General features: G+C 39.3%; 11 protein-coding genes across 11 annotated transcripts; 7 read left to right on the top strand and 4 right to left on the bottom strand. All coding sequences in view use genetic code 12, as the record gives it.

The window, feature by feature from the left end:
* Positions 1-256: 256 nt before the first annotated feature.
* Positions 257-1,099, top strand: SSN3 (cyclin-dependent serine/threonine protein kinase; the record flags this gene model as incomplete). The annotated part of the gene is made up of 1 exon (XM_007374618.1): positions 257-1,099. A coding segment is annotated over one exon (843 nt), but the record flags the coding sequence as incomplete, so codon positions are not given.
* A 125-nt stretch (positions 1,100-1,224) lies between these two features.
* CAK1 (cyclin-dependent protein kinase-activating kinase) lies at positions 1,225-2,554 on the top strand (the record flags this gene model as incomplete). Its single annotated transcript, XM_007374617.1, has 1 exon — positions 1,225-2,554. The coding sequence occupies one exon, from the start codon at positions 1,231-1,233 to the stop codon at positions 2,251-2,253; it is 1,023 nt and encodes a 340-aa protein (XP_007374679.1).
* Positions 2,555-2,743: 189 nt separating this feature from the next.
* Positions 2,744-3,649, top strand: SPAPADRAFT_50076 (uncharacterized protein; the record flags this gene model as incomplete). Its single annotated transcript, XM_007374616.1, has 1 exon — positions 2,744-3,649. The coding sequence occupies one exon, from the start codon at positions 2,744-2,746 to the stop codon at positions 3,647-3,649; it is 906 nt and encodes a 301-aa protein (XP_007374678.1).
* Positions 3,650-4,523: 874 nt separating this feature from the next.
* On the top strand, positions 4,524-5,995 carry RIM11 (serine/threonine protein kinase; the record flags this gene model as incomplete). The annotated part of the gene is made up of 1 exon (XM_007374615.1): positions 4,524-5,995. A coding segment is annotated over one exon (850 nt), but the record flags the coding sequence as incomplete, so codon positions are not given.
* Positions 5,996-6,027: 32 nt separating this feature from the next.
* On the bottom strand, positions 6,028-6,937 carry SPAPADRAFT_60471 (uncharacterized protein; the record flags this gene model as incomplete). Its single annotated transcript, XM_007374614.1, has 1 exon — positions 6,028-6,937. The coding sequence occupies one exon, from the start codon at positions 6,837-6,839 to the stop codon at positions 6,081-6,083; it is 759 nt and encodes a 252-aa protein (XP_007374676.1).
* A 351-nt stretch (positions 6,938-7,288) lies between these two features.
* Positions 7,289-8,503, top strand: ERG10 (acetyl-CoA C-acetyltransferase; the record flags this gene model as incomplete). The annotated part of the gene is made up of 1 exon (XM_007374613.1): positions 7,289-8,503. The coding sequence occupies one exon, from the start codon at positions 7,289-7,291 to the stop codon at positions 8,501-8,503; it is 1,215 nt and encodes a 404-aa protein (XP_007374675.1).
* A 959-nt stretch (positions 8,504-9,462) lies between these two features.
* On the top strand, positions 9,463-11,428 carry SPAPADRAFT_60464 (uncharacterized protein; the record flags this gene model as incomplete). Its single annotated transcript, XM_007374611.1, has 1 exon — positions 9,463-11,428. The coding sequence occupies one exon, from the start codon at positions 9,669-9,671 to the stop codon at positions 10,224-10,226; it is 558 nt and encodes a 185-aa protein (XP_007374673.1).
* Positions 10,312-11,322, bottom strand: SPAPADRAFT_50071 (uncharacterized protein; the record flags this gene model as incomplete). The annotated part of the gene is made up of 1 exon (XM_007374612.1): positions 10,312-11,322. One exon carries the CDS (start codon positions 11,320-11,322, stop codon positions 10,312-10,314), a length of 1,011 nt encoding a protein of 336 aa, XP_007374674.1.
* A 73-nt stretch (positions 11,429-11,501) lies between the features above and the next one.
* SPAPADRAFT_60463 (gluconokinase) lies at positions 11,502-12,146 on the bottom strand (the record flags this gene model as incomplete). The annotated part of the gene is made up of 1 exon (XM_007374610.1): positions 11,502-12,146. A coding segment is annotated over one exon (403 nt), but the record flags the coding sequence as incomplete, so codon positions are not given.
* A 397-nt stretch (positions 12,147-12,543) lies between these two features.
* SUV3 (ATP-dependent RNA helicase) lies at positions 12,544-14,736 on the bottom strand (the record flags this gene model as incomplete). Its single annotated transcript, XM_007374609.1, has 2 exons — positions 12,544-14,512; positions 14,624-14,736. The coding sequence occupies 2 exons, from the start codon at positions 14,734-14,736 to the stop codon at positions 12,544-12,546; spliced, it is 2,082 nt and encodes a 693-aa protein (XP_007374671.1).
* Positions 14,737-14,873: 137 nt separating this feature from the next.
* On the top strand, positions 14,874-17,827 carry SPAPADRAFT_150860 (non-specific serine/threonine protein kinase; the record flags this gene model as incomplete). Its single annotated transcript, XM_007374608.1, has 1 exon — positions 14,874-17,827. The coding sequence occupies one exon, from the start codon at positions 14,992-14,994 to the stop codon at positions 17,785-17,787; it is 2,796 nt and encodes a 931-aa protein (XP_007374670.1).
* Between the last annotated feature and the right edge of the window lie 27 nt (positions 17,828-17,854).

Genomic DNA, 17,854 nt, shown 5'->3' with positions numbered 1-17,854 from the left:
TCATAACCATGATATAAACGGGCATGAAATTGTGCATTATACGGGGATATCCCAGAGTGCCATTCGAGAAATGTCACTTTGTCGAGAATTAAACAACAAAAATATCACGAAACTAGTGGATATTATATTAGAGAACAAGAGTATTTATATGATTTTTGAGTTTTGTGAGCATGACCTACTTCAGATTATCCATTATCATTCGCATCCCGAAATTAAACCTATACCCATGACAACTATAAAATCGTTAATATGGCAGATTCTCAATGGTGTCACATTCCTTCACAAAAATTGGATCTTTCATCGAGATTTAAAGCCGGCAAACATCATGGTGACATCACAGGGAGTAGTGAAAATCGGGGATTTAGGTCTTGCTCGAAAATTCAACAATCCACTACAATCGCTATACACGGGAGATAAAGTTGTGGTTACGATCTGGTATCGTGCGCCTGAGCTATTACTAGGAACACGACATTACACACCGGCTGTAGATCTCTGGGCTGTGGGGTGCATCCTTGCTGAATTGCTTCTGCTTCGACCGATATTCAAGGGGGAGGAAGTGAGAATAGATATGAATAATAAGAAATCTGTACCGTTCCAAAAGAACCAATTCCAGAAAATAATTGATATACTAGGCATGCCCAACACCAAAACATGGCCCAGTCTAAACAAGTATCCTGAATTTGCTACATTCAGTTCACAATTAACCCAATCACCCAATTCGGGTCAACTGAATCTAGTTAGTTGGTACAAAATGATAGGAGGTAGTAACAAGCAATGTTTAGAATTGTTGAAGGGGTTATTGGAATACGACCCTGAAATAAGACTCACGGCTGAAAATGCACTAATACACCGCTATTTCATGGAATTACCAAAAGTCAATGACAACGCCTTTGAAGGATTGAATTTCAGGTATCCAAACAGAAGGATATACACTGACGATAATGACATTGTTAGTAATCAACCAGCCGTTAGTGCGGCTGCAGTAGCGGCGGCAGCAGCAGCGGCTAATCAAGGTGGAAATGCCAACGCGGGCAATTCTGGGTATAAGCGTGTTGGTGATGATGTCAATGCATCACATTCACGAAAGAAAAGAGGATAGTCGTGTATAGGGTAAAATAAATAAATAAACCGCATCACCAGGCATAACTTTGTAGACAACCGTATGTTGTAAATAAAAACCAAACACAAAGCGCAAAAAAAAAAACGTCTTGTGAAAGACTTGTTATCACGATGAAACTTACTGATTTGTATATTGACAAAAAACAAATCTATTCTAGTCAAATCTCCGATATCTACCTGGCCAAAGACGTAAAGACAAACACCACCGTATGTCTTAAGATTGTTGATGTTGATTTCAGCATTCCTCCCCATTCAATCAAACGAGAAATCCAACTAGTCAAACGCCTTTCACCACATCCACGGATCATTGACTATGTGGGTGGCTTACAAATAGACGATGACATAATCCTTGTGACAACACTCTACAAACACAATCTTAGTGAACTCGTGAAACTTCCACGATATTGCAAGCGTACGACAAAGTTTGATTTCACAAATGGCACACATGCATACATTGACAGGAATATCATTGACGAGTCCGATATCAAACAATGGCTCAAACAAATGAGTTGTGGGTTGAAGTACATTCACAACCTGGGGATAATCCATCGCGATATCAAACCTAGCAATATCATGTTTGTTAATGATGACATTACCCAGCCAATAATTGGCGATTTTGGCATCAGTTACGATGTAAACAATGATATTAATTCCGGCGAATTGGCAACCGAGAAATATATTGACGTGTGCACGGGGATATTCAAATCCCCCGAGTTGTTACTAGGAATTACTGATTACTTGTATGAAATTGATATATGGTCACTAGCAATAATACTCACTATCCTTTATTCACCTAATTTTGAATCAGTCTTGATCAAACAAGATGAGGAATTGAGTAATGATGAAATCGAATGTGTGATTTCTGATTTGCATTTGTTAAGTAACATATTCAAGACATTTGGTACTCCAAGTGTCACTGATGTAACTTCAGAATTGTATTGGGAAGAATTGACTAGTAAAACATCTCACTTTACCAAATTCAAACTTATAGAGCATAATAGACTTGATGATAGCCAGTTGATACCACGTTGTGAGGATAAATCCATTGGTTTCCTATTTAGGAAAATGACAAAGTACGATCGAACAACAAGAGTCACCAGCGAGGAGATATATTCCGAGTTAACTAATCAGTAAAGAACTCGGGAATTAATTTATATGACTAGAATAAGTATGTTGCTAGCTGCAAAAATAGTAAATTTCCAAGGCGGTTTCAAATGTAATCATGTGTTTCGCTAAGATTTTAGAGTTGGCTAGTACTAAAAACAAAAAAAAAAGGTGAGACTGGTTATAATCTGTGCAGCTTGCGAATCATTACATACATTACAACCCCAATTTGGAAATTCAAGTTACCCCATTTGCGCGCGGGCCGAGCAACGCAACACTCATAATCACAGTTTCTTTTTCATTGAAACTATAAATAATATTTCTTTTATTTTCTTGTTAAAGGTTAAATAAAGTAAGAATTTTTCAATTACACAAAATAACATTTTCTTTTGTTTAAAAAAAATATTAAATATAGATAAAGCTTACAAGAACCGACCGGTCAGACACAGCACAGAAAACTTTTCCACTAACTTTTACTTTCTTCTCTCTTTTGTCATTATTTTAACGCTGTGCTTATATCATGAAGTTAGCTCGAGGAGTCGCCAAATTGTCCCTTCTGTCCATTCAGGCCCTGTTACAATCATCAGATAATGATGAACGGGAAATTATTAAGCATATAGATTATGATATGCTTGAAAGAGCCTATAATATCCACAAATACTATCCGCAGTACATTCACAATTATGATATTCTGACTCCAGTTTTGCGTATGTTAATTGTCGACAAACCAATTTACAATGATGCCAATCAACACTTGAAGAATGGAGAAAGTTATGAAAAGAGGAAATTATTGAATTGCCAGCTTCACGAGAAGCGAGATGCCAGGAAGGCTTCGAGAAAAGAACGAAAGGAACGGAAACGAGAGAAGCAGTTGATGAAACAGGAACAGAAACTCAAGAACAAAGGATATCATGACCAATTCAAGAATGAAGATTCCGATTATTACAGTGACAGTACTGACGTGGACATTGATGAACAAATTATTACAGGAAAGGCAGAATTAGTAAGCATTCCACTTGTGAAAGATTCTACTACCTGGAGTGAAAGTAGCAATACTCGTGCCGAATCGACCCGAACAATGAGCAAGAATAAGTTAATAACCAAGTCCCATACTCATCCTACATCAAAGCACAACTCGTTTGGGTTTAAAATCTTGAATAAGATGTTTCCCAAATCTCCTCCAGGTACAAAGAATAGCGCCGATGCACCAATGTCTAAGATGATTAGTTTACAACCAATTGACAAAAGTTCTAAATCTGAGATAATTATTCCGTTACAAAAAGCCAACACGTTTGAACAAACTAAATCTAACCTAACATTGTCAAGACGATTGGCAAAGAGATTAACGAGGTCTGATCAAGAAAATCCAAATGTGATAGGTATGTATACTTTTTTTTATTTTATTTTATGTCTGTCCGAGGACTGAATTACATCATTGAGTGTCGTAAAAAACTTGCTACATATGCAAAAAAAAAGAGTGGGAAAAAATAATAAATTGTATTGATAGTGGAGAAAAGGTGGGGTAAGTACAATACAGCAATAGAAAGAAAAAAAGGTACCACAAAGGGAAAAAAAAATTTGTTTGGCGTCGGATTGTCTACAAATGTGTCTACGCATTGCGAAAGGAGAATATTAAGGAAAATTACACAAATATGTGATCAATATCATCTATTGGAGCATCTCCCGGTGGTGGAAATCTGCACAAATTTAAGATTTCGTTTTATGAAGAGGTCACGCATTTTATTATTACGAAACAAGAAAAAAAAAGAGAATGCCTGGCTTACGTATAATGAGATCTAAATGTTTTTTTTTTCCTTAAAAAAAAAAGTGTGTATGTTACGACAAATCGGAGTGTCCGCATAAACAATAAAGGGGATTAGCCTGATATTTTCCAAATCTGCGCCTTACGCAGCGAACAATAAATAGGGCTCATAGAATATAACACAAGAGTGGCAGCGATTCCACCACATACGAAGTTGCTACACACACATCAACCTAGCCTAAGTTTTATTTGTTCACCTCTTTTCAGCATAAGCTAAATCTCCTAATTCAATTAAGATCAAAAATTGACACACAGACAATCATCCATAGTTCCACTGGTTCCCCCACAAAAAAAATTAGGTTTTCAAATTCAACAACATTGTCCATTTTTTTTGACTTTGTTTTTTTTTTTTACTTTATTTCCAAATTCCACTTGAGTTCCATCATTTTCTTTTTTTTTTTCTCCCTGCGTCTTGTCTTGCCATTCCAGTCATCAACAAAAAACTCCATTCCCACCTTTCCTGACATTTTACATCAACATCGACAACAACAGAGGATCAACACCACAACAACAAAAAAATACATACACATATACCATTGATCTTAACAGTACATTACTACATCCCTTTTTTTTCAATTGATTCTTTGCTGCACCTTGTCACACACACACTGTACCCCCCACTCACAATTCAGACCTTCATTCGGTTAATATAGACTTTTTTATACTAACAAAAACACCCATGTCCAAAATAGAAATTGTAACTGAAAACGTAACTAATGGCCATCTGGGAGCTATTGAGCGTATTCAATATACTCAATCCCAGATGGTTGGCCACGGATCATTTGGGGTTGTGTTCCAGACCCAGATCTTGCCTACAAATGAAATAGCAGCCATGAAACGAGTCTTGCAAGACAAACGATTCAAGAATCGTGAGTTGCAGATTATGAAGTTGGTTCATCACCGAAATATCGCTGACTTGAAGTACTACTTTTATACTAACAACGACAAGAATGAGTTGTACTTGAATTTGATTTTAGAGTTTGTTCCAGAAACGCTTTACAAAGCCAGTCATTACTATGTGTCTAAGCGCTTGAGTATGCCGCCTTTAGAAGTCAAGTTGTACACATATCAAATGTTTAGAGCGTTAAACTATATTCATTCGCAAGGGATTTGTCATCGAGATATCAAACCTCAAAATTTGTTGATTAATCCAGACACCGGAGAATTGAAATTATGCGACTTTGGATCTGCTAAAATCTTAAACCCAGATGAACCAAATGTTTCATATATCTGTTCTCGTTACTATCGAGCTCCTGAATTGATTTTCGGGGCCACCAATTACACTACCAAGATTGATGTCTGGTCGGCTGGTTGTGTCATGGCGGAACTCATATTAGGCCAACCTTTGTTCCCGGGAGAACTGGGAATTGATCAATTGGTTGAAATTATCAAGATTTTAGGTACGCCTACCAAGGAACAGATCCGAAATATGAATCCAAACTATATGGAACATAAGTTCCCCCAAATTAAACCAATTCCATTGACAAAGATTTTCAAAAAGATTGGTAACGATTGTATTTTATTTTTAATCAAGGTGTTGCAATACTCGCCAGTTGACCGTGTTTCTTCGGTTGAGGCCTTGGTTGATGTTTATTTTGATGAATTACGTAACCCGCAAACCAAGTTGCCAAACTATAGAAAGATCTTCAGTCAACAGTTCCATAACAGTAACATTGCCAATAACCCTGCTATTCATTCCACGGCGGCAAACTACCAATTGTATAACAATCAACCCGATTTAAAGGATTTACCAGCATTGTTTGATTTTAACGAACGAGAATTGCTGGTTGCTCCGGAATTGAATCATAAATTGGTTCCACAGTGGGCCATCCAAGGATTAGCATTACAAAATGGAGGAATTCAAGATTTAAATGAGTTTGTTCCAATGAATCGTGAAGACATGAGAGTTACACTTGAGTAGATTTTAGTATTAATAAACAATCTTTTTTTTGTAAAAATCGTCCCCCACCAGCTTAAAAAGAAAAAAATTGTCATATTTTAAAAGTTTACATTATTCTATTAGATTTATATACAGTTACAACTTCTTTCCCTTGACATTCTTGACCTTGGCCTTTGGATCAACTTGCATCTCAACTAGTTTTACTTGAGGTGTTTTGTACATATCAATCTTTTTGATTCTGAAACGATTGAAAATAGGAACAATAAGTCTAGCACCAAATGGCATCAAGGCAAAACTAGCGAAAAGTCGTAATGGTAAAGTTACTTTAACAATTGTATAAGCATAAGCACCTTCAAGAATGAATTGGACTTTATCACTGAAATTATTGATGGTGACGTAGTTACCTAGCCAATTTTCAATAATAGCAGTGGCTCGGGAAATTGCCCATTCTGGAATTACTTCTGGAATATAATCTGGTTGTTGATGGAATGCCCACCAAATGATAAACAAGGGGACAATGGCGGTGATTTCGTGGAGTATCATAAATGAAATAACATGAGAGTATGGAGCATTGATGAATCCTCCTACGTAGGGACGGAAGAATTTGGGAACTCTTTTAATGATTGGATGGGTAGTATATAAGGCTGGGTTTGGCTTTTCTTGCTGTTGCTGTTGTTTTGCGAGTATTTCTGGTGTGACCTTGAATTCAGGAAGTTCAAAGACTGATTTGGCTCGTGGTACCTTCGGCTTCTCTGGATCTTGTGCTTTGACTTCTTCTGGTTTCTTTAGTGTTTCAGATTTCTTTTTGCCAAATAATTTGTATGCAGCAGGACTGGAGTGGAATTGGCAAGTGAGGATTCTAGTTGGGGCTATGAGTCTTGTAGGAACCAACATCCTGGTTCTGAGTAAACTGAACATCGTATATCGTATATGCTTACTAATGATTGCTTATTAATGATACACGTAGACAATAACGATAATACTTCGTATAGCTCTGGAATGTGCTAGCACAAAGAAAACTTTTTCAAAAGAGTTTATCTCCGGAGAGGAGGACGAGCAAATATAATCAGCTGATCTGGATCACATGACCCACTTCCGAGGGACACTAAAATACATGCAACCCAAATTTACACGCGCTCAACAAAAAAAGAAATTTGTTCTATACGATATGCCGCCGAAGAAAAAAAATCTCAACTGGTTTATACGAGACAGCGGCGGGTGGAAAAAAAAAATATATCTATATAAATAGGTGCGTTTCAAAAATCTATTCTTTTGCTCTATTCAGATAGGATAATATAATATCTACAACTACTACTACTACTAGTATAACTATTCATAATATAATGACTGTTCCTCCAGTATACATTGTTTCTGCTGCTCGTACTCCAGTCGGATCTTTCCAAGGTCAGCTCTCCAGTTTATCATACTCTGATTTGGGTGCTCACGCTGTTAAGGCCGCCTTAGCTAAAGTTCCACAAATCCAACCATCTGAAGTTGATGAAATCGTATTTGGTGGTGTTTTACAAGCCAATGTCGGTCAAGCCCCTGCAAGACAAGTTGCCTTGAAAGCTGGTCTTCCAAACTCAATTGTTGCTTCCACTATCAATAAAGTTTGTGCTTCTGGTATGAAGTCTATCATTATTGGTGCTCAAAACATTATCTGTGGTACTTCTGAAATCGTTGTTGCTGGTGGTGCCGAATCCATGTCCAACACTCCTTACTACTTGCCAGCTGCCAGAACCGGTGCTAGATACGGTGACAGCGTTATGGTTGACGGTGTTCAAAAGGATGGTTTATTGGATGTCTATGAACAAAAATTGATGGGTGTTGCTGCTGAAAAGTGTGCCAAGGACCATGGATTTACCAGAGATGATCAAGATGATTTCGCTGTTGGTTCTTACAAGAAGGCTGCTGAAGCTTATGCTCAAGGTAAGTTTGCCAGTGAAGTTGCTCCAATCACCATCAAGGGTATTAGAGGTAAGCCAGACGTTGTTGTTTCTGAAGATGAAGAAGTTAAGAACTTGAATGAATCTAGATTAAGAAGTGCCCGTACTGTTTTCCAAAAGGAAAATGGTACTGTTACTGCTCCAAATGCTTCTAAATTGAATGACGGTGGTGCTGCTGTTGTTTTAGTTTCTGAAGCTAAGTTAAAACAATTGGGTCTTAAGCCAATTGCCAAGATTGTCGGTTGGGGTGAAGCTGCCACTGAACCATTTGATTTCACCATTGCTCCATCTTTGGCTGTTCCAAAGGCTTTAAAGCATGCTAACGTCTCCTTGGACCAAGTTGACTATTTCGAATTGAACGAAGCCTTCTCCGTTGTTGGGTTAGCCAACACCAAATTATTAAACTTACCTGCTGATAGAGTTAATGTTTACGGTGGTGCTGTTGCCATTGGTCATCCATTGGGTTGTTCTGGTGCTAGAATTGTTGTCACTTTGTTGTCTATCTTGGGCCAAGAAGGTGGTAAGATTGGTGTTGCCGGTATCTGTAACGGTGGTGGTGGTGCATCTTCCATTGTCATTGAAAAGTTGGATCACGATGAAAGTAAGTTGTAAGAGTGTATAGTCTATTGCTAATAAAACAAAATATGTCAGTAGTATAGTCCAGTGTTAATTATATGTGAGTAGTTTAGGAATCAACAGTGTTAACTTTTCTGCAAAAAATAAAATAAAAAAAAAAATAAAGGTCAGATCTACGTCGCTAGATCTTACCCCCCAGAAAGTTATTCCCCCCTATAACATAGCAACACATACCATGGACTTTGTATGGTCAGAACAACCACCAACACATTATGATCTCGCAACCACGTATCCATCACCAATTATATCATTTGTATTGATAACCAATCATGATCCAACTTCTAAAATCCTTGAATTCCTAGACCCCTGGATCAAATACTACCCCTGGCCCACGGCTTCCCCACCTGTCATCACCATGCAAAGCCACTTTTACACTACGGTAACCAACGAACCACAAACTATTCCATACATATACGGGGAATTGACATATGCGAGCTATACCCCAGATGCACATTTATTCATCCACCTACTCATACTTTTCAGCACGTATACCCAGTGCTACATTCATTTCTTTGACTCCAATGTCGTTGATCCCATCTGTGTTCTCTGTCATGATGTAATTGAAGATGAGAGTCTTGACAACATGGTATGGATTCATAACGGTGGTGTGATCACGTTGAATCGCCACTCCAAGACCTGGCTTTGTCTTAGAAGGGCAGTGTGGCAGATATACAATGGCGATTATACTGCTAGCCCCTGGTTGACTAATAAGTTGAAAGAGGGGTTGGGTGAATTGGAGGATTCGCTCAAGGGAGTGTTTGATCTACAGATTAGTTTGCCCGGGCAATTGGCTAGAGCTGTATTTAGTGATCCGCTGCTTGTTACCAAAGCTATGACGGAATTGGAAGAAGGTGGATTACAAGAGGATGCAGTCATTGGTGATCAACTAGAACCGGTTACTGTTTGCATGAATACAGTCACTTATTCGGCCATTGTGGCCATTTCTCACGAGTTGGATGGTGAGTTTACCACCGTTGCTAGTAGACTACTCACGCAAGGATTGTCCCGCTACTTTAACAAACACAGTAGGAATACCATACCCAGTGAGCAGGGAGAGATAATTACAAGGTACACCCTTCAAGATATCCTTATTGGCCAAGGTATACTCCGACAAAGAGTACCTCAACGGGACCATTCCGAAATGGTAAATCAAATGTATAAACCTGACGACGAACAAGCGTTGGCCGACACTCTTCAGAAAATCCTTGATCCAGACTACGTTCACGAATCGCTCAGCGACGAACTCGAAATGTTTCGCTCGAGATACTTTGATGCATCAGGAACATGGCTCGATGAAGATGAAGTCGCTGATAAATATGAACAATTCAAGAACGGCATGCGGGCTGCCACTGATCTCAGTGCGTTTCAAGATTCTGAATTCGATGATTTCCCCGAGTTTCTCGAACGTGAAGTCATGTTAAGTTTAAAGTATAATGATGATAGTGATTATGTCAGTGAAGAAGACGACGATTATGTAGACGATGGTGATGGTGATGTTGATGTGGAAGTGCATGATGACGAGTATGAACCTCCTAAGATCGAAGAGATGCAAGAGTATACCCCGACCGAAAGTGAGTTACGATCTTATGTTAATGGTGATATTGAAGTTGAGAATCTCACGAGAGTGCTACGTGATTTGAAAACTGGAGAACTGGCAACTACTCTTGAACAGATGTTACAAAGGCAGTACAAACAGTGAAAAATTAGCATATGCAATTAAAAAATTAATAAATAGAACTATATAATACACTATCATATGTATGCAAAATTAGTGAGCAGTAAGCTCAATCATTAGTTGGTATAATAAACCCCCTCTCATTCAATTGGTGAATCGTCCAGATCCACGTCCTGGCAGCGTAATCCATATTCCTAGCCACAGAACTAGGCACGGCTTCTTTTCCCTCAACCCCGAAATACTTCCCATTATCATCTTCGGCTCGTAATTGTGGATCCAATGTGCATTTAATCACGGCTCTAGCGCCTTCTTCACTGGTTACTCCAAAGAAATACCCAAATATTTGAAACATGCACCAGAATAACAACCCCACCAAGGGCAATCTTGTGAAATAAGTGAATAAATTTGCATTCATGACCAATCCGGGATGCACGGTCATGCATAAAATCTTGGGATTCCTCAATGCAAGCATCTTCATGAAATGGATTCCGGCGGTCTTGGCCATGCCGTATCTGAGCCAGGTAAACACGAAATTGGGTCTATAATTGAATGTGTTGCTTAGTTTAAAATAGCTGAATGCAAGTTGGTGTCCTACAGAACTGAGATACACAATTCGTGGTGGCCCACTTTTAGGAAACTTGTCGCCGGTCTTTTCAAGCATGGGAAGGAGTTTTGTCGTGAGTAGAAATGGAGAAATGTAGTTTGTTTGAAGGAGGATTTCGAAGTTGTCACAAGTGACGGAATAAGGTAGTGCCATGGCGCCAGCGTTATTCACTAAGATATGCAAATGATCCTCCATGGATTTGAACGTTTCCACTGCCCGAACTACACTGTTCAACACACTCAAGTCAACTTCAAGAAAGTGCAAATCGCCCCGGTAGCGCAGTGACGCTTGTTCGGCACTGTAGCTTGATCGGATAGCCATGGCCTTCTTCTTTAGTTCCTTGATTGATTTCTGACATCGCAGTTTGCTTCGCCCGGCAATGTATACGATGTAGCCATGAAGGTATAGTTGGAGTACTGTGTAAAACCCAACGCCGCTGTTCCCACCGGTGATTATTGCCACACGTCGATCTGTGGCAGGATTAAGGAAGGGGAATTCACTAGAGTCGAAGCTCATGTTGGTATGAATTGTTTCCTTTTATTTTGTATTTTGGTAATGGTTCGATTTATGATCTAATGTGTGCAATAAGTAAAGAGGCAGCACCACCACCACATGTGTGAAAATCTTACAGTGGGAGGAAAAAATAAAAAATAAAAATAAAAAAAAAAAAAAGACAGAGCACATTTTAATTTTTTGTATCTATTGTCTATATCTTGGCACATGCAACAGAACGTTTGCTGCATGCTATCTATCCCCTCATTGTAACCCTACAACGACCTCTTGGAATATCTCCTCCGGTGTTTTACCCGTGGTATCGACGCTTATGCACTCACCACCGTTCTTCACCAACTCTTTTCCCTCAGGGATCTCCATAATGTCGTATTGACTCTTGACCATATCTGACTTCATAAAATGATTCTTTCTTCCTTCAACTCGTTTAAGCAACTCGTTGAACTCGGTGTATAAAAATACAAACCGGAACTTAACATCGTCTTCGCCAGCAGCTGTCTTGGCACATTTCTTGATGTAGTCACGATACACCCGTTTCAACATGGAACATGTGACGACACAAACATTCGCAGTGTCGCCTTTAGCTGTGCTTGCAGATTCGCTCGAAAGTTGCTTCAACCATCCCCATCTATCTTCGTCGGTTAATGGTACTCCGCGGGCCATCTTGTCCACATTGGCTTGTGGATGTAAGTCGTCTCCTTCAATAAAGGCACATTTGAGTTGGGTAGCGAGAAGTTGTGCTTGTGTGGTCTTACCAGTACCTGCTGGTCCACCAACTACTATAACTGTACTAGCCATGATTTGGGGGGTTTTTTAGTACTGTGGTCTAAAAGATGGAGAAGTGTCTTGTTGGAGCAATTTATAGGTGTGGTAAATTTTGGGGGGAAGGTGCGCAAATTGACTTTTTTGGGGGATCGGAAATTTGGGGGATAACACTTTCTGCTTGGGGGTGGGGAGAGAGAGAGAGAGAGATTACCCTATTCTTTCAAGTTATGTATATTCAAGTGCTTACCACTATGATGCAATATCAGAAGAATGATAAAACATAAAATAACCTCTTGAAATGGATGAACAAAAAACCTCATAGCAATTATTATGTCGACATCCGTACCATGCGAATCTTGTTTTTTTACGAAAGCGGAAATCTATCCGGGTTGCAAAAACGGTGCAGTATATTTCTATCTACAGGTATGTTTCTATCTACAAGTTAATTTCTATGTACATAAATCAGTATCCCTTGGTGGACTTGTTGATTCTCTTAACCACTTGCATCTCTTCGCTGATTCTCTTTTCCACTAATGCCTTCAAGTCATACATGCTCTCTTTATCTATAAATAATGTCGAAAATCTTTGACTTAGCCACATAAACACCAAGATCAAATTATGCATGATTTCCAACTGTTGCACTCTCTGCATTGGTTCATCAACATCAAATGAACGAGAAGGTTCCATCTCCAACAATTTGAGATCAATAAAGCTATAATGTAAAAGACCACGACTTTTGTTGGTCGCAACCGACTCCACCATTTCTCGCATGGCATTATAAACGGGTCCGCCATGGTCATCACGAAGTCTAAGTGGGACGTCAGAAAGAGTTATCTGGTCATCGATTTCAATTTTGTCGTGTAATTTACCAGGTTTGAACATCAGAAGAAGTTCGCAACGTTTCTCAATCTCCATGGGACTAATGAAGTAATCCTTGAGTTTCAATTTGGGTACTTTTTTAGCAAAACGATAAAGTGTATCCAAGTATGGTTCATTGGTATCCCAATTTGCCATGTGGTGTTTCCAGACTGCGGGTGTGGGCCACAAGGCAGCTTTCTCGAGTTGCACCACTGGTTTAGCCATAGCATTACGGACATATTTTAAAGTAGGCATGTCCAATGCCGTGACAAATCCTTCTTGCATCCCATCTTTAGCAAAGTATCGTCCGGCACGTCCTGCAATTTGTTTGACCTGCAGATCAGACAATCCTTGTAAATCCTTACCGTTGAATTTCTTGACTGACTGGAATACAATACGTTTAATTTTAAGATTCAATCCCATACCAATGGCATCCGATGCAACTAAAACGTCGTATTCTCCATTATTGAAACTCTGTGCCTCCTTGCTTCTGATTTCCGGTGGAAGTGAACCATAGACGATTCCGACTTTCAATCTGGTATTTTGTTCAATTTGGTTCTTCAAGTCCAAGATTTTCTTTTTCGAAAATGCAACGACACAATCACCCTTTTTCAAGGTGGTGAACGATGTAATACGATTCTGGACCGTCAATTTCCCAAATCTTTTAAATCTTTTGATTTCCAATTCGTCTCCGGTTACAGCCACGATTTTCTTGACTAATTGCACTGCACTTTCTTCACCACATAAATGAATCTCTTTGGCCAATACTCCCAATAATGCATTTGTCCAAGCTGCCCCTCTTTGATGATCACCAATCATTTGAATTTCGTCAATTACACAAATGTCCATTTTCTTATTAAGGGGAATCATCTCGACTGTACCGGCGGAGATTTCACTAATGACTCCGTTGTCATCGTACGAAGGAATGATCTCCTCACCAGTGACAAGATTACAGCTGACACCTCGCTGTTGGAATTTTTCAAAGATTTCACGGGCTAAAAGACGTAATGGTCCAGCATAGTATCCACTGCGTGCCTTTTCGAGTTTCAAAAGTGAGTGATAAGTCTTGCCACTATTGGTTGGACCCACATGCATGACGATTTTCCGTTTCATTTTCCGAGCATTAGGATACCATTCGGATGGATTGCTGAAATCTATAGTTTTCGATTCCAGTCGAGTTGTCCGTATTTTTCGTTCATTGTAGTGTCTGTAAAGGAGTTGTGTAAGTAATTTGGTGATGAGTTGTTGCTTAGTGGTGATTTTGCTATATTCAAGGAAATTAATTGGAACCCTGTCTCCATTCACCATGTAGATGAGTTGGGTAATGGTGTTAATATGTGGGTTTATAAAGTCGACAAGCTGGATCTTTGGGAGTGGGATGAATGATGACTTATCAGTCGTGTATTGTTTGAATTGGTCATGGAGTTGTTTTCTGAACGAGATCATGAGTTTTTGGTTATCTTCGTTCGATTCGGAATTAAAACAGGAAAATGGAAATTCAAAGTTTCGCTTTTGAAGTTGGGAAGATATATCTGTTAAGCATGGCTCAACAGCTTGTTTAAGTTGCTCGAATCTGGTCTGGGGGTCTAGTATCTGGGTTGACTCTGTTGATGTTGCAAATGTTCTGCGGTGTGGTTGGAGGTAAGTAGTAGTAGTAGTAGTACATACTAGCCTTGGCAAACACCTGGCTAAATGGAAACTTCGTATCGTCAGAAGACGCAATGATCGAAGTAGTATACCACTTCTCATTCCGATGTATTGACGCTGCTCTTGTACTAGGCAACAGCCTAAACCCATCTCATTCTGGCAACAAAAATGACAAGGCAAAAAGTCCCAACCCTAATCCAGATCACGTGACCTGTTTTACCAAAATATTTTTTAAACTTTTACGTTTTGGCAAACAACCCACCATCAGCAACATTTAGCGAAGTATTGTCAACTTTCTAAAAAAACTATAACAATAGAGTAATAAAACGCATCAAAAGATTCTAGAATAGACTTAACACACGCATAGAACACATCTCCATTGTATATATACATCTTCCATGCCATATGAACGGAACTAGATTAGTGAATGACCAAAACCAGACGGCTCAGCTAGCGGCCCAATTCAACCAATTCTACCTCAAGACTACCCTGGCCAAGATCAGCCAGATTGGGAACTATCGGATTATACAAGAGATTGGTGAGGGCTCATTTGGGAAGGTATATTTAGCAAGACACATCTTGCTCAACATCAATGTTGTGCTCAAGTGTGGGTTGATCGATGATCCCAATATTGTCAGGGAGATTTACTATCATAAACAATTGAAACATAAGAATATTGTCAGTTTATATGAGGTGATCAAGACGGAGAATCATTTGTGGATTGTCATGGAGTATTGTGAAGGTGGTGAATTGTATTATTACATCTACGAGAAGAAGCGGTTGACTATGGCTGAATGTCGTGTTATCTTCTTCCAAATAGTATTGGGGGTTAAACACGTCCATCTGTTGAATCTAAGTCATCGAGATTTGAAATTGGAGAATATTTTACTAGCAGATAAGAAACGCACGGTGGTGAAACTCACTGATTTCGGATTCATCAGAGAGTTCAATCCCTATAGCCGAAAATTCCTTTCTACAATTTGTGGAACTACGGTATACATGGCACCTGAACTACTCAAGAATGAAAAGTATCTGGGTTTTTCTGTAGATATTTGGTCATTGGGTGTGATCTTATATACCATGCTCTATGGAGTGCTACCGTTTGATGACGATGACGAATTGAAAATCAGAGCCAAAATAATCCAAGGTGAGCCAAGCTACGCCGATTGCGTGCCGGAAGAAGCCAATCAATTAATCAAGAAGATGTTGAGCAAAGATCCAAACAATCGACCTAGTCTTACTGAAATTTTAAACTCGGGATTATTAATGGATTGTCATAACAAGTACCTTGCTGAGAATACAAAACGAACATACACGAGTTCATCGGGTGGAGATACAGAATCAATTATGTCTATCAACCAGCATTATAATGTCATGAGCGAACCTTTCGAATCACGAATAGAACGAGATATTCTCAAGAAGCTCCAAAGATTGAACTTTGATGTCGATGAATTACAAGCAAGTGTCATCAACAATGAAATGAATTCCTTAACTGCATTCTATGAACTTCTTCTCACTCAAGAATACTCCAAAAAGAAAAGAAAGTACATGCGAGATAAGAAAAGAAAGTACTATGAAGCAACATTACGTAAATCACGTAAGCGTGTCAAGAGTGTACTCGCTCTTACTGATCAAGTACCAGCCCAACCACTAGAACGAATCATATCCACATTGAGTCTTGTATCCAATCGAAGCAAAACCAATCTTTCAAAAATAAATGAATCACGAAAGTCGATGGATTTGGATAAGCGAATGGACCCACCATCTCCAAAAACCACCACCACGTCACTTTCCTTGCCTGCCACCCCATTGACAAGCACACCATTGAAATCCCAATACAAGTCAAATGGTCAAGCAACGTTCTCCCTTTCTCAATCTCCCAAGGCCGCAGCAAAGTCACTTTCCACAGATTTAGGAAGTTCGTCGTTAATAGATGCACCATCTATGCATCGCTCGGTATCGTTTGTTCCTGAAGAACGTAGATTATCGAGTGTCTCGTCACATAGGGAATCACTTAATATTATCAAAACTCAGTCCAACCAAAGCAGTCATCATCATAAAGGTGGGAAGATTTTAAACAAATTGCAATTCTGGAAGAAACATAAAGACATAGAAGAAAGTCCGGTCAATGGTAAACACGAGAAAGTTACATCAGAAAAGTCTGAGTACAGCCCAGGGATGTTTAAAAAGAATACAAGCCCGGAACATCATAATCAACAGCATGAAAGAAAGCCATCTATCTCCGTACTTGATACTGCCGATCCCTTGTCACCGCCATTAGTTATTGATCCTAACTTTGAAGATCATCCCCCAGCTAGTCCTTCAGATATTACAGCTCCAAAGACGCCACCTAATGTTGATTCCCGCCCATTAACACGTACAAGACCTTCTTCTATGATATCCCAAGTGCTGCAAATCTCGCGTCTATCACAAATGTCTACCATGCTTTCAGAATCTGAGTTGGATATTTTGGATGAAACCGATACAATTGATGACGATTATGATGATGACGATGAAGCTTATGAATCCAGTTTGAATGATGCAACCCGGATGCTGTCGGTGGGTATGACTCCTACTTCAAGTCTTGTAAATAACAAACCTACCGTTGGTGCCAGTACTAGTTCTGGCCAACACAAGAATCGACCAGGTTATAAAAGAACACCTTCCTCAGATATGTCAGTACAAACTACGTCAACCACCTCAGGAGGGCTTATTACCCCTCCAGCACTACACAAACGACAATCATTTCCTGAATTCCACAACTCGTTGGAAGATCTCAGCACGGAACGATCAAGCAGTCTCGAAGCACCGGCGCCAGTTTCATACACGGATACGCCGATGCATAATCCTGTTCCTAGACCAATCTCACCCGATCCTTCTAAGAAACGACGCATGCGATTGAACCAAGTAATGAATGGAACCAGTAATGATCAGCCATTACAGCATCCAGCATATTTCCGAACTCCTTCGCCGCCATTAGGGTTTAAATTCAATGCAAAGTCTACCCGGGACCAGCTGAAAATTCCCATTGGTAAACGTAATTCAAATCAGCCATTTTTCCAGAATAGCGTAACCCCCAAGGGATATCAGGAAACTAGACAGGTTGAGGATTGGATCCATAGTTCTAATTTCCATGTTGTGGTTAAACAGCCTACTTATGAGCCGGTTATTGATGAAGAAGAAGAAACTGAGGATGTATAGACTTTTTTAAATTAAATAGAAGTAATTCTTTGAATGCTGCAAAAATTCTCGTAAGTTGCAAATATAA

Source organism: Spathaspora passalidarum (assembly GCF_000223485.1).
Source record: "Spathaspora passalidarum NRRL Y-27907 unplaced genomic scaffold SPAPAscaffold_3, whole genome shotgun sequence".
Taxonomy (NCBI): Eukaryota; Fungi; Ascomycota; class Pichiomycetes; order Serinales; family Debaryomycetaceae; genus Spathaspora; species Spathaspora passalidarum.
The sequence above is the reverse complement of the archived record's forward strand: the minus strand, read 5'-3'. Positions and strand labels throughout refer to the sequence as shown.